This window comes from Oncorhynchus clarkii, chromosome 33, assembly GCF_045791955.1.
Source record: "Oncorhynchus clarkii lewisi isolate Uvic-CL-2024 chromosome 33, UVic_Ocla_1.0, whole genome shotgun sequence".
In the NCBI taxonomy this organism is placed as follows: domain Eukaryota; kingdom Metazoa; phylum Chordata; class Actinopteri; order Salmoniformes; family Salmonidae; genus Oncorhynchus; species Oncorhynchus clarkii.
In genome coordinates, this window is record NC_092179.1 from 7401772 (window position 1) to 7418430 (window position 16659).

The 16659-nt window shown below is 44.8% G+C and overlaps 1 protein-coding gene across 6 annotated transcripts in view; it reads right to left on the reverse strand.

Moving 5' to 3' along the window:
- Positions 1–16659, reverse strand: part of LOC139393258 (TBC1 domain family, member 22a) — a 188304-nt gene that overhangs the window by 36917 nt on the left and 134728 nt on the right. For all 6 annotated transcript variants that reach the window (XR_011629759.1, XR_011629758.1, XM_071141737.1 and 3 more), the window contains one exon: positions 15071–15198. Coding sequence is in view for 4 of the 6 variants with exons in the window: in XM_071141737.1 (XP_070997838.1) it covers positions 15071–15198 (128 nt within the window). In the remaining 2 variants the exon portion in view is untranslated. The remainder of the gene's footprint in view (positions 1–15070; positions 15199–16659) is intronic.

The window sequence follows — 16659 nt, forward strand, 5'->3', positions numbered from 1 at the left end:
CAGCTGACACTAATTGAGGAGTCCACAAACACAAAACTTCTGGCAAAATTGGGGGGAAAAATAAAAAAAAACGAAACAGGAATTAGCGACTATTCTAGAAAGGTTCAGAGGTTAAATGCCTACTCTGTGCAGATGACCTATGCCTGCTGTCACCGACAGCACATGCCCTACAGCAGAGCCTGGACCTGCTAGAGCAATACTGATGGACCTGGGCCATGGCAGTAAACCCCAAAAAAGACTAAAATAATGATTTTCCAGAGAAGATCCAGATCTCAGGGAATTAGACCAAAGTTCTCAAATTGGTACAGAATATATAGAGTACTACACACACTACAATTTCTTAGATTTTAAAATAAGCCCAACTGGACACCATAATGAGGCAGTGAATGAACTGAAAGAAAGCACACAGGGCTTTCTACACCATTAAAAAACAAATTCAAATTCCTACTAAAACTAATTGAATGTGTCATTGAACCAATTGCACTTTATGGCAGCGAGGTGTGGGGTCCACTTGCAAAACAAGATTTCACCAAATGGGACAAACACTCCATTGAAACCCTGCATGCAGAGTTCTGTAAGGTTCTCCTACATGTCTCGAGGAAAACTACAAACAATGCATGCAGGACAGATTTAGGCCAACATCCACTAATAATAAAAACTCAAAAAAGAGCAAATAAGTTTTGGAAACATCTAAGATACAGTGACCTCCTCTTATATCATTACCAAGCCATGCAATACCAAGAGCTGAGCAAAGAAAATAGTCCTCTCATCCAGCTGGTCCTGGGGCTGAGTTCACAAACCTGTTCTACTAACACACTGAGGCCTCAGTCCCCTCATCCAGCTGGTCCTGGGGCTGAGTTCACAAACCTGTTCTACTAACACACTGAGGCCTCAGTCCCCTCATCCAGCTGGTCCTGGGGCTGAGTTCACAAACCTGTTCTACTAACACACTGAGGCCTCAGTCCCCTCATCCAGCTGGTCCTGGGGCTGAGTTCACAAACCTGTTCTACTAACACACTGTGGCCTCAGTCCCCTCATCCAGCTGGTCCTGGGGCTGAGTTCACAAACCTGTTCTACTAACACACTGAGGCCTCAGTCCCCTCATCCAGCTGGTCCTGGGGCTGAGTGTTCTACTAACACACTCACAAACCTGTTCTACTAACACACTGAGGCCTCAGTCCCCTCATCCAGCTGGTCCTGGGGCTGAGTTCACAAACCTGTTCTACTAACACACTGAGGCCTCAGGACCAGAACATCCAAACAATCAGAATAAACCAAATTACTACACAGTCAAAACAAAACTACATTGCTTATTGGGAAACACAAGCACAAAGCAAAATGCAGTGCTATCTGGCCCTAAATCGAAAGTACACTGTGGCTAACTATTTGACCATGGTTACTGATCAAAACCTTAGAAAAACCTTGACAAAGTACAGGCACAGTGAGCACAGCTTTGTCATTGAGAAGGGTAGACACAGGACAACCTGGCTCCCTGTAGAGGAAAGGCTGTGCAACCACTGCACAACAGCAGAACCTGAGACAGTGGCATTTCCTGACAAAATGTAAAAAATAAAACAATTAGTGTCATTCCCCAAATTTGAAACCCTTATTCAAGGTTTCAAAGACCTCTCTGATGAGAGTAGGCTACCCGTCCTGTTGGGGGAGGACGCAGAGAGCTGTGGGTTGGCAGCGCAGTACATTGCTGCCTGCCATAAGTTGAGGGACAGTGTCTGACAGACCAATCAACCTACACATGTACTCTACTGTATGCTTATTGTTATTGTTCAATGTATGTTTATTTTGACCCTTGGTTATTGTTGTTACTGTTGTCCCGTTGACAATTTTGATTCTCATTTTTTTCAAATTGTAAATATCAAAAATAAGCATTTGTAATATGTACATTGTTACGCCATGCCAATAAAGCAAATTGAATTGAAAAGACAGAGACAAACAGATAAACAGAGCGAAGGAAGAAAAACAGAGATACAGATAAAGTGAGTAAGAGAGGGAAACAGAGAGAGATAATTGTTTTGCAGTGAGTTATGTTCTGGCTGATGATTGCCTATTGGTCTACCCTCACAGCTTTAATCTGACCAGCAGATAGGTAGGAGTCAGTTGTGCACACACACACACTTCATTAACAGAGGGACTTCTGGGAGTGAGAGAGTGATCACCAATCGGCCCGTGATTTCCTCATCCCCATGTCGTCAACATTTCTCTGGGCCTATATCTCATCTCTCCCTCTCTCAATATCCCTTCATTCAACTTTCTCCCTCAGCCCTTTATACAGCCTCCCTCAAACGCCATAGAAGTCTTCACTAAAAGACTACAGTACACCCTGTGATCAATTCTGACTTTACGTTTCTCTAGTGTGCCGTCAAACTTCTCGACTTCCATCTCCAAGCTCCTTCCTTATTGTTATTCCTGGTGCAAGTCCCAGTGTCAGAGTCACAGTATTGGAGAAGCAGGCCTGACCTGCAGACATGGTGTATAGTACTGAGGTTCTCTGTGAGATCAGAGGTGAGAGGTGCAGAGTCAGGGGCTCCAAACTGCATTGCTAGCTGTCTGTCATCTAACCCTTAAACAGTCCTGTTTGATGTGGGACTAAACTTCAGCTCTGTGTGGAAAACTGATCACAACAGGATTCAAACCCTGAAGGTGAGAGTAGTCAGGAGAGTTGAGGTAGTGGGTGATGTGTGTGTGTGTGTGTAGAAAAAAAATCATGCTAAAGGCCTGTTGCTGTATCCTGAGGGAGCCACAGGACATCCCTGGGAAGGACGTGAGTGTGTGTGTGTGTGTGCATATGTGCGAGCGAGCGGAGTCAATTCAGCAGCAACACTTCATACACAGGGGGTATGGCGAAATGCTGCAGTATACTGCCAGAGCACTGTGAAACCACATCAAGGGGTTTACGGTGTTTGTTGGGTCCTGTGTGTCATTGAGTGGCCTCACGTAAAAGCTCAGTCCTGAATGCATTCTGACACAGCTTGTCAGTGTGTTTGAAGGTCTACAGCATAGGACAAGGACAGAGAGACAGAGGGGTGAAGCCAACAGTGCAGTGGAGGAGAGAGGACGAGAAAGATAGAGAGCAGTGCATCAGAGCAGAGGTATAGAGATGGAGTGAGCGAAGCGGCAGAGTTCTGTGTTTGATAGAGAGCAGAACAGATGAAGTATTGATGCTTGGGGCCGCGTGGCTGACCCAACCTCTAACCCTGTCTGTGTCTGCTGGGGATTGGCTCTCTGTGTCACCAATCAGCCAATCATTAGGAGGCCCCTGGGGGCCTGGAGGGGAGGGGTAAAGGGGCTGGGGCCACATCCCTGAGGATCATGTTGCCGTTCCTGTTCCCTGCAGAGGTACACTGGTTCTCTCTCTCTCTCTCCCTCTCTCTAAGCCCTTTAGTCTCCATTTGTCATTCTCTCTTTCCTGATCTCTCTCTGGATAGACAATGTACTAAGGTAAAACATTACAGCAGTCTCTGACAATATAGTCAACCAAAACATAGGAAAATAAATAAGGACAAATCAGAACAGACAAATGTTGGATATACCATTGTCAATGATACCGCTCACATTTTTAAGTAAGAATAGGGACAATGGCAGCGCGTGAGTTTCAAGTTCGGGGAAGCAACAACAACAAAAAATCATGTCATTTAAAAAAATCTCTATGATAAGTATTCCATGCATCTCTCATCGCATGTGCAGACTAATGTAAGATAGTGTACTATTCCTAATGGATAGTCCATAAATTAGGCTAATAATATAACGGACTCACTGTTTGCAGAAAATACTTTTTTGCTTCTCTTCTCCTTTCTTTGCACACACCCAGAGCTCAGCCCCAGCTAGTGACATTTTTTATCCCAGAAAAAAAATTGTTTTTGTCCTTTTATAAACGTAGTTCATGCAACTCTACACCACTTTACTGTCCCTGCCTGGAAACCATAGCAAAACAATTAATACCACAAAAATGACAAGGCAGGCTACTCTGCTGAAACTGAAAAACTGAGAACGACATCGTCTTGAATGCATCCATCTAATCAAGGGCAATGAAAAGGGGAGACACATATTGTAGGATATGACGTCCATCTAGCCTGGAGGAGGAAATTGCCCTAAATATAGTGATAATATCGTATTGCGAGGTCCCTGGCAATTCCCAGACCTATAAAGCAACACACATTCTGCACCATGCACACTGTGTTTCTATCTTCCCGGTTACACAGAAGGGAGGGGGAGGGGCTTTCTACTCCTTAACACCCCCATGCTAATGCCTTCACACAGAGCCACTTGCTCATTTCATGCTCTGTGCAACAAGGATAATTTGGACACCCCTCTGTCAGGGACGAGCGGAGCGTGGCGGGAGGGGTGGGAACAGTGTGAGTGTGTGTGTGAGGGGTTTAAGGAACAGTGGTGTGTGGAGAAGGGGGATGATGAGAAGCAAAACATGAACATCCATTACATGCAAACACACACTGTCTTTCTCTCTGGCACACTCACACAATGGTAGCCCACCTTCAAAATCATATTTAGCCTTTTTCAGTCCAGCCAGTCACATTACTAATACAAAAATCGGTAATTCACACAAACTTCTCTGTGTGAACAGCTGTGGAGGGCTCCTGCATTACGTAGCCTGTTTGACATTTCACCTGTGATGAACCACCACCGTACAGCAGTCAGCAGCAGAACCCCTTAGGCCTGTACAGTACATGCCCCGATCTTGCCTGCATTAATGTGACACACACACACACACACACACACACACACACACACACACACACACACACACACACACACACACACACACACACACACACACACACACACACACACACACACACACACACACACACACACACACGGGAGTAGCCCTAGGGCTGGCTGCAGGCGTTTCCACCTCTAGTCAGGTCTGTCCACTGTAACTACCTGTGAGAGCGGATAAAGGACCCAACCAATGACTACACTGTATAATAAAGGCCACAGCACACAGCATTGGTTATCATGCCACAAACGCACACGATGGCACGGCAGTCGTGGGACGGCTAATACCAACCTGATAGAAATCGAATAAGCCCACATGGACGCGGTTAGACTGTGTGAACAGGAATTCATGTAGCAGATCATTGCTATTAAATCACACACACACACGTCCATGTAAGTAATTGAAAAAGCAACTAGAGCAGGTGACAAAAAATACATGAGAATGTCTCGAGTGCACACGGACGCATGGCGTTACAGAGGGAGGATGTGTTGGAGAGCAGCGTGGAGGGAGCAGATGGGCTGACTGCAGAGAGAGAATTTCAACACAGGTTAAACCCTCCCCTGACATACTGCTGCTCTAAATGGCACAATACTGCCCTGTCGAGGCTTAGAGGCTCTCACACACACACAAAACCAATAAGCACTCTCTCTGACATAGCTTTGCACTTTTCTCTGGCTTTCATGAAAACAAGCACTAACTGTGCAACCGAACACTTATGTTGCCACTCGATGTAAAACATTCTATACGTGACCTTCTACAGCCTATATTCCACAGGCTTGGAAACAAATAAAATGTTATTGGTCACATGCAGATGTTATTGTGAGTGTAGCGAAATGCTTGTGCTTCTAGTTCCGACAACGCAGCAATAACTAACATGCAATCTAACAATTCCACAACACCTACCTAATACACACAAATCTAAGGAATGGAATAAGAATATATAAATATATGGATGAGCAATGACAGAGCGGCATAGGCAAGACGCAATAAACGCACGTATATATATATATATATATATATATATATATATATATATATATATATATATATATATATATATATATATACACATACATACACACACACACACACTGCTCAAAGAAATAAAGGGAACACTAAAACAACACATCCTAGATCTGAATGAATGAAATATTCTTATTAAATACTTTTTTCTTTACATTGTTGAATGTGCTGACAACAAAAATCACACAGAAATTATCAATGGAAATCAAATTTATCAACCCATGGAGGTCTGGATTTGGAGTCACACTCAAAATTAAAGTGGAAAACCACACTACAGGCTGATCCAACTTTGATGTAATGTCCTTAAAACAAGTCAAAATGAGGCTCAGTAGTGTGTGTGGCCTCCACGTGCCTGTATGACCTCACTACAATGCCTGGGCATGCTCCCGATGAGGGGGCGGATGGTCACCTGAGGGATCTCCTCCCAGACCTGGACTAAAGCATCTGCCAACTCCTGGACAGTCTGTGGTGCAACGTGGTTGGCGGATGGAGCGAGACATGATGTCCCAGATGTGCTCAATTGGATTCAGGTCTGAGGAACGGGCTGGCCAGTCCATAGCATCAATGCCTTCCTCTTGCAGGAACTGCTGACACACTCCAGCCACATGAGGTCTAGCATTGTCTTGCATTAGGAGGAACCCAGGGCCAACCGCACCAGCATATAGTCTCACAAGGGGTCTGAGGATCTCATCTCGGTACCTAATGGCAGTCAGGCTACCTCTGGCGAGCACATGGAGTGCTGTGCGGCCCCCCAAAGAAATGCCACCCCACACCATGACTGACCCACCGCCAAACCGGTCATGCTGGAAGATGTTGTAGGCAGCAGAACGTTCTCCACGGCGTCTCCAGACTCTGTCACGTCTGTCACATGTGCTCAGTGTGAAACTGCTTTCATCTGTGAAGAGCACAGGGCGCCAGTGACGAATTTGCCAATCTTGGTGTTCTCTGGCAAATGCCAAACGTCCTGCACGGTGTTGGTCTGTAAGCACCTGTGGACGTCGGGCCCTCATACCACCCTCATGGAGTCTGTTTCTGACCGTTTGAGCAGACACATGCACATTTGTGGCCTGCTGGAGGTCATTTTGCAGGGCTCTGGCAGTTGTTGCCCTCCTACGGCCTCCTCCACGTCTCCTGATGTACTGGCCTGTCTCCTGGTAGCGCCTCCATGCTCTGGACACTACGCTGACAGACACAGAAAACCTTCTTGCCACAACTCGCATTGATGTGCCATCCTGGATGAGCTGCACTACCTGAGCCACTAGTGTGGGTTGTAGACTCCGTCTCATGCTACCACTAGAGTGAAAGCACCGCCAACATTCAAAAGTGACCAAAACCTCAGCCAGGAAGCATAGGAACTGAGAAGTGGTCTGTGGTCACCATCTGCAAAACCACTCCTTTATTGGGGGTGCCTTGCCAATTGCCTATAATTTTAACCTGTTGTCTATTCCATTTGCACAAAAGCATGTCAATCAGTGTTGCTTCCTAAGTGGACAGTTTGATTTCACAGAAGTGTGATTGACTTGGGAGTTACATTGTGTTTTTTAAGTGTTCCCTTTATTTTTTTGAGCAGTATATATATATATATATATCTATACTCTACCTCTACTCTCTCTATCTATACTCTACCTCTACTCTCTCTATCTATACTCTACTCTATCTATACTCTACCTCTACATATATATATATGACATGAGTGATGCAAGATATGTAAACATGATTAAAGTGGCATTATTAAAGTGACTAGTGATTCATTTATTAAAGTGGTCAATTATTTCAAGTCTATGTAGGAAGCAGCCTCTCTGTGTTAGTGATGGCTGTTTAGCAGTCTGATGGCCTTGAGATAGAAATTGTTTTTCAGTCTCTCGGTCCCAGCTTTAATACACCTGTACTGACCTCGCGTTTTCTGGACGGTAGCGGGGTGAACAGGCAGTGTTTGTTGGTGGTTGCTGTCCTTGATTATCTTTCTGGCCTTCCTGTGACATCGGGTGAGGTAGGTGTCCTGGATGGCAGGTAGTTTGCCCCCGGTGATGCATTGTACAGACCGCACTACCCTCTGGAGAGCCTTGCTGCTGTGGGCTGTGCAGTTGCTGTACCAGGTGGTGATACAGCCCGACAGGATGCTCTCAATTGTGCATCTGTAAAAGTTTGTGAGGGTTTTAGGTGACAAGCCAAATTTTTTCAGCCTCCTGAGGATGAAGAGGTGCTGTTGCGCCTTTTTCACCACACTGCCTGTGTGGGTGGACTATTTCAGTTTTCTGGGATGAGTATGCCGAGGAACTTTCCACCTTCTCCACTGCTGTCCCGTCAATGTGGATAGGAGGGTGCTCCCTCTGCTGTTTACTAAAGTCCACGATCATCTCCTTTGTTTTGTTGACATTGAGTGAAGAGTATTTTTTGCTGACACCCCACACCGAGTGCCCTCACCTCCTCCCTTTAGGCTGTCTCGTCGATGTTGGTAATAAAGCCTACAACTTGTGTCGTCTGCAAACTTGATTGAGTTGGAGGCGTGCGTGGCCACGCAGTCATGGGTGAAAGGGAGTACAGGAGGGGGCTGAGCATGCACCTTGAGCATGCCCCAGTGTTGAGGATCAGTGGAGATGTTAACTACCGTCACCACCCGGGGGTGGCCTGTCAGGAAGTCCAGGACCCAGTTGCACAGGGCGGGGTTGAGACCTAGCTTAATGATGAGCTTGGTGGGTACTATGGTGTTGAATGCTGAGCTATAGTCAATTAACAACATTCTTACATAGGTATTCCGCTTGTCCATATATAGGATAGGGCAGTGTGTAGCGTTGTGGCGATTGCATTGTCTGTGGACCTATTGGGGCAGGTAAGGTGGAGATTATATGACCCTTGACTAGCCTCTCAAAGCACTTCATGATGACATAAGTGAGTGCTACGGGTCGATAGTCATTTAGTTCAGTTACCTTTGCCTTCTTGGGCACAGGAACAACGGTGGCCATCTTGAAGCATTTGGGGACAGCAGACTGGGATAGGGAGAGATTGAATATGTCCGTAAACACAACAGGCTGCTGGTCTAAATATCTGCTCTGAGGACATGGCTAGGGATGCCGCCTGGGCCGGCAGCCTTGCGAGGGTTAACACGTTTAAATGTTGAAGAAGAGCCCACAGTATTATCCTCAAAGCGGGGAAAGGTTTTTAGTTTGTCGAAGCAAGGCGTCACTGAAGCATGCTGATGCCTTTACTGTGACACAGACCGTCTCAGGGGCATGAGGAAAGGAAAGGAAAGGAGTGAGGGAGGGACAGTGTCACAGGTCCCTCAGAGAAGGGGGGAAAGACTGTCGTCATTCTCAACTATTTTGCAAGCGCATTAAATATTAAAGGACTGAATTACATTCTATTTTTGGCTTGTGTGGAGGAAATTACACTTGAATTGAGTGTGGCATGAATCTGTTCTCTTAGATTTAAACTCTACTTTATGGTATACTTTTTCAAGTTGTATAATTATTGAGAACCACGTCACCTTGCTACAGCAGTCTATACTTCAAAGTTATTCTCAGTGCCTAGCCTTCAATTCAGTTACTGGGTTACTATATAAACCATAGTGACTTCAGAATGTATTAACACCCCTTGAGTTACGACACATTTTGTTGTGTTACAGCCTTACTTCAAAAAGGATTTCATATACTTTCTCACCCATCTACACAAAATACTCAAAGTCAAATTAGCACATTTAGCACATTTTTTGAAAATGAAATACAGAAATATCTCATTTACATGAGTATTCAAACCCCTGAGTCAATACTTTGTAGAAGAACCTTTGGCAGTGGTTACAGAGTCTTTCTGGGTGAATCTTTAAGAGCTTTTTACACCTGGATTGTACAATATTTGCAAATTATTATTTGCAAAAGTCTTCAAGCTCTGTCAAGTTGGTTGATGATCATTGCTAGACAGCCATTTTCAAGTCTTCCCATTCATTTAATAATTGACAAAAATATAAATGCAACATGTAAAGTGTTGGTCACATGTTTCATGAGCTGAAATAAAAGATCCCTGAAATGCTCCATACATTCCTGTTGGTGAGCATTTCTCCTTTGCCAAGATAATCCATCCACCTGACAGGTGTGCCGTATAAAGAAGCTGATTAAACAGCAAGATCTTTACACAGGTGCACATTGTGTGGGGACAATAAAAGGCTACTAAAATGTGCAGTTTTATCACACAACACAATGCCACAGATGTCTCAGGTTATGAGGGAGCGTGCAATTGGCATCCTGACTGCAGGAAAGTCTAGGAATGTTAGCTCTAGTCCTTTTATTTGTATCCTAAAAAACTCCCTTGTCCTTGCAGACAACAAGCATATCCATAACATGATGCAGCCACCACCATGCTTGAAAATATGAAGAGTGGTACTTAGTGATGTGCTGGATTTACCCCAAACATTACGCTTCGTATTCAGGACAAAAAGTGAATTTCTTGGTCATGTTTTTGAAGTATCTCTTTAGAGCCTTATTGCAAACAGGATGCATGTTTTTGGAATATGTTTTATTCTGTACAGGCTCTCTTCTTTTCACTCTGTCAATTAGGTTAGTGTTGTGGAGTAACTACAATGTTGTTGATCCATCCTCAGTTCTCTCCTATCACAGCCATTAAGCTCTGTAACTGTTTTAGTCACCATTGGCTCATGGTAAAATCCCTGAGTGGTTTCCTTCCTATCCGGCAACTAAGTTAGGAAGGACGCCTGTATCTTTGACGTCTAGACAGTGTATAGATAAGACCATCCAAAGCGTAATTAATAACTTCACAAAGCTCAAAGGGATATTCTGAGTTTTAATTTATTTACCAATATGTGCCCTTCTTTGCAAACCACTGGAAAACCTCCCTGGTCTTGGTGGTTTAACCTGTGTTTGAAATGAACTGCTAGACTAATTCCGTGCATGGGGTAAAGAGATGAGGTAGACAAAAAAAAAGTGAAAAAAAAAATACTGCACACAGAGAGTACAAGCAACTTATTAAGCCAATATTTACTCTAGAAATGATTTAGGCTTGCCATAACAAAGTGGTTGAATCCTTGACATTTCAACTGTACATTTTGTATTCAGTTGTAAAAAATATCTAAAAACATAATTCCACTTTGACATTACGGGGTACTGGGTGTTGGCCAGTGACACAAAATCTCAATTTAATTTATTTTAAATTGTGGAATAAAATCAAGTGAGTGGGGGTGGGGTTGGTGAATACTTTCTGAAGGCACTGTACATTACCTTTGTGCACAGACATAAAATGCCCCCGTTTATGAGTCATTTTCCTCCTACTCAAAATTATTGGGGAAGCGGTCAATTCTACACTGTAGACCCAGCTTGGATGTAAACCCCCACTATGGCAGAACCACATATCTGAGAGTACGGCATGTAGAGGTTGTCTTTAACTGATGGAGTATCACACACAGCTTTTTACCCCATAGCTACGTATGAGTGTGTGTGAGACTTGAGTGTGTGCCGTATGAGTGTGCATATACTGTGTGTGTTGGGGGGGGGGGGGGATGAGGAGCCAGATGGAGGATTGAGAGGTCCCTGTAGACAGGTTGTTGGCAGTGATCTTACTGTTGGCAGTGGTCATAACTGAGGTTGTTAGCCTAAAAGGTCAACCACTCAGGGTTTAATTCCTGTCGCAGTCGCTCCCTGCAGGCCCGACCGTTGATTAGAAAAACTCCACTCAGTCACCACTCAAACCTCCAAAAACTAATATCAGCAAGTATGATGTCTAGACAGTTATTCCTTATCACAACACATCGTCTGTGGTTCTGTAGTACAGGCAGTACATACTTCATATATGCCATGGCTTGCAGAGGCAGGGCCCAGAAGTGTTTTTGGAGAAAGTAGGCTAGGCTCTGACTATGTGATTTACTACCAATAATTCACTGCTGGAAATCAATTGAGTTTTATCTGCAGTTCACTTTTGGTAGGCAGCGTCTCATAGTGTCGAGTTCATAAAAGCTGAACTTTTGAGGCCTTCCTGACTGCTGCTCTCTGGGATTACGACGTGGGAACTTACCTGCGTGAGTTCATACGCAGTCAGAGCAGTGACCTTGAGAGTGTTACAGACTTCCTAACAGTGTCGTGCGAGTTTATAGACTAACCCCGTACCGAACGGTCAGTGACTTTCTCATGTCACTAAGGGGCTTCTGCCTTCTTATTACGTTTCCTGATGCTCCGACTGAATCGACAACCTTCACTCTCCCAGTCAATACAGAGGGTAAAGCGGTAATCGAAGGAGAACAAGGGAATAGGTACACAATTACACCCCGCTACCTTCCGAGCGCCCCCACCAAAAACGCTGTTGCCACGGTAATTAAAGTGAGTCATCAGGAGAGGGTCAACTTCCTCCACATCCCATAAGGTACACACACAAACACACACATTTTATACTCCAACACAACGAAGAATCAATAGAGACGCATTAAGTAATATCCTGCTATTATTGACTCCTGGTGTTATCCTAACAAGAGACCGTGTCTGTTGAGCCCACACCACAAAGTACACGTCAACAAGCGTCAAAATCAATGGCAGGGTCTGATAGTGGCGGAGACAGAGGTACAGAGGAAGCCCTCCATATCTTCCTCCCTCTAACACTTTGAGGTAAACAAAAGAAAAGCCAATGCGACTGTCAGACCACACACACACACGGCTGTTGGAAGTCACAGGGCTTGAGATGGCTATCTGCTCTCTGGCATCCCTGTGTACTATTGTGCTATTGACTGTATGTTTGTTGATTCCATGTGTAACTCTGTGTTGTTTGTGTCACACTGCTTTGCTTTATCATGGCCAGGTCGCAGTGGTAAATGAGCACTTGTTCTCAACGAGCCTACCTGGTTAGATAAAGGTGAAATAAATTACATTAAAAAAATAGTATGGAAGCCGATGTGTGGCTCGTCGATAGGGCTGGAGAGTTTTGACCAACAGCTAAATTCTAAAGTCCTCATATGAACTAAAGGAAGTAGCTGATCAGTAGAATCAAGTGAAAAGCCAGTGCCACCCAAGAGCTACTGTATTGTATGTATGTGTGTGTGAGAGTGAGAGCGAACGACAGAGACAAAGTGAATGAGAGACAACGAGAGACTGAGATTTGCATTTTAAAAGAAAATAAGGGAAAGTCAAGGAAGAAAAGTCAAGAGTCAACCCAACCCCATCAATCTTTTAGATATACAGGTGAAGTCGAAAGTTTACATACACCTTAGCCAAATACATTTAAACTCAGTTTTTCACAATTCCTGACATTTAATCCTAGTAAAAATTCCCTGCTTTTCTCAGTTAGGATCACCACTTTATTTTAAGAATGTGAAATGTGTGTGCATATACTGAATAACAGTAGAGAATGATTTATTTCAGCTTTTACTTCTTTCATCACATCTTTCATCACATTCCCAGTGGGTCAGAAATGTACATACACTCAAGTAGCATTGCAATTCAAATTGTTTAACTTGGGTCAAACGTAGCCTTCCACAAGCTTCCCACAATAAGTTGGGTGAATTTTGGCCCATTCCCCCTGACAGAGCTGGTGTAACTGAGTCAGGTTTGTAGGCCTCCTTGCTCGCACCTGCTTTTTCAGTTCTGCCCACACATTTTCTATAGGATTGAGGTCAGGGCTTTGTGATGGCCACTCCAATACCTTGACTTTGTTGTCATTAAGCCATTTTGCCACAACTTTGGATGTATGCTTGGGGTCATTGTCCATTTGGAAGACACATTTGCGACCAAGCTTTAACTTCCTGACTGATGTCTTGAGATGTTGCTTCAATATATCCACATAATTTCCTCACAATGCCATCTATTTTGTGAAGTGCACCAGTCCCTCCTGCAGCAAAGCAGCCCCACAACATGATGCTGACACTGCAGTGCTTCACGGTTGGGATGGTGTTCTTCGGCTCGCAAGCCTCCTCCCTTTTCCTACAAACATAACAATGGTCATTTCTACAAAAAGTACGATCTTTGTCCCCATGTGCAGGTGCAAACCGTAGTCTGGCTTTTTTATGGAGTTTTTGGAACAGTGGCTTCTTCCTTGCTGAGCGGCCTATCAGGTTATGTCGATATAGGATTTGTTTTACTGTGGATATAGATACTTTTGTACCTGTTTCCTCCAGCATCTTCACAAGGTCCTTTGCTGTTGTTCTGGGATTGATTTGCACTTTTCGCGCCAAAGTACGTTCATCTCTAGGAGGTAGAACGCGTCTCCTTCCTGAGCGGTATGATGGTTGCATGATCCCATGGTGTTTATACTTGCATACTATTGTTTGAACAGATGACCGTGGCACCTTCAGGCATTTGAAAATTGCTCCCAAGGATGAATCAGACTTGTGGAGGTCTACAATTTTTTTCTGTGGTCTTGGCTGATTTCCCCATGATGTCAAGCAAAGAGGCACTGAGTTTGTAGGTAGGCTTTGAAATACATCCTCAGATAAACCTCCAATTGACTCAAATGATGTCAATTAGCCTATCAGAAGCTTCTAAAGCCATGACATCATTTTCTGGAATTGTCCAAGCTGTTTAAAAGCCCAGTCAACTTAGTGTATGTAAACTTCTGACCCGCTGGAATTGTGACACAGTGAATTATAAGTGAAATAATCTGTCTGTAAACAAAGTAGATGTCCTAACCGACCTGCAGTGGTTGAAAAACGAGTTTTAATGATTCCAACCTAAGTGTATGTAAACTTCCCACTTCAACTGTATATACACATATACATGTATAATAGGCTAGCTTAGATGACGCACGGCTGAGGCAAAGGAACACAATACAAGACACATACACATTCCTCCTACACAGAACCAGTCAGTAATGCAGTTCTTTTGATCCCTCCGATACGTCATCGATCAATTCATGTCATTGACGAACCTGCAAGTCCACCGCCAGGTTATAGTAAGACAGAAAATCAGACACTGTGGCCCTTCAGTGCCAAGAGCTCTGCACCACTGTCCCAGTGCAGCCTTTCAGAGGTCCTACACTCTGGGGGGAGGGGTGGGAGGAGTGATGAAGGATGGTTTGTTAACAAGGCTTTTGTTTAGTAATAGTTCAGTGGCGTTGAGGCACGGGCTCATTGCTCTGAGCTGCTGACAGAGAGAGAGATAGAGAGCCCGAGGTACAGGCCACAGAGGAGAGGACTGACAGAGATGACTTCATGCTGGATAGGGCCTTATGAAGGAACACAATGGTTGAATAACACACGAAAACACACACACACACGTCGCGCTGTGAGTGAGTGAAATGTGACGATTTGTGTGTGTGTTCCTGCGCGCGCGTTTGTACAGCATGTGTGTGTAGGTGGTGTGTGTGTGTCACCTGGTAGGTGTCCCAGAGGCGTATCGTGCAGCGTAACGGCAGCTCTCTCATCAGCAGGTTGTTCATCCAACGGAAGGCAAACTGGAGATACTCCACTTCATACTGCTGCATGTGGATATGCACCGTTTCTGAAACACACCCCCCCCACACACACAGACTTGTTAAACTGAAACACACACCCCCACACACACAGACTTGTTAAACTGAAACACCCCCCTCCCCCCACACACACAGACTTGTTAAACTGAAACACACCCCCCCACACACACTTGTTAAACTGAAACACACCCCCCCACATACAGACTTGTTCAACTGAAACACACCCCCCCAACCACACAGACTTGTTAAACTGAAACACACACCCCCCACACACACAGACTTGTTAAACTGAAACACACCCCCCCCCCACACACACTTGTTAAACTGAAACACACCCCCCCACACACAGACTTGTTCAACTGAAACACACCCCCCCACACACACACAGACTTGTTAAACTGAAACACATCCCTCCACACACAGACTTGTTAAACTGAAACACCCCCCCCCCACACACACTTGTTAAACTGAAACACACCCCCCCACATACAGACTTGTTCAACTGAAACACACCCCCCCAACCACACAGACTTGTTAAACTGAAACACACCCCCCCCACACACACAGACTTGTTAAACTGAAACACACCCCCCCCCCACACACACTTGTTAAACTGAAACACACCCCCCCACACACAGACTTGTTCAACTGAAACACACCCCCCCACACACACACAGACTTGTTAAACTGAAACACATCCCTCCACACACAGACTTGTTAAACTGAAACACACCCCGCCCACACACGGACTTGTTAAACTGAAACACACCCCGCCCACACACAGACTTGTTAAACTGAAACACACCCCGCCCACACACACAGACTTGTTAAACTGAAACACACCCCCCCACACACACAGACTTGTTAAACTGAAACACACACCCCCACACACAGACTTGTTAAACTGAAACACACACATTTCCATCAAACAATGATCAACGCACGCACTTACAGTATGCAAACAGACTACCGTCAGACACTGATGAACACACACACACACGAGCCATTCACATGGAGAGCCGCTGATCATTTTGATAACCACAGCACACACACACACACACCTTTTTCTTTCCACTAATGATGGCTGGGCGGTCAGACAATACCGCCGTAATTACATAGCTGTCAGTGGACCTCTCAAAAGGACATTAAAGCTACTGTATAGCTCGGGAGAAAGACAGCATTATAACAGTGTGTGTGTGTGTGTATTGTTTGCGTGTACGTATGCGTGCATGTGTGTGCGCGTGTGTGCGCGTGTGTGTTTTAGAGATCTTCGCGGGTCCAAAAAGTTGGACCCGTTACGAAATGGACCTGGGCCTTTCCCACCCGAACCCGAGGAAAACTAGACCCATTCTGTATAGAGCTGGTCGGATCCAGATCCGGTCATTTCCGAGTGAGTACTATATATTCAAAATGATGTGGACGCCCCTATTTCAGCCACAACCATTGCTGACAGGTGTATACAATCGAGCACACAGCCATGCAATCGCTTT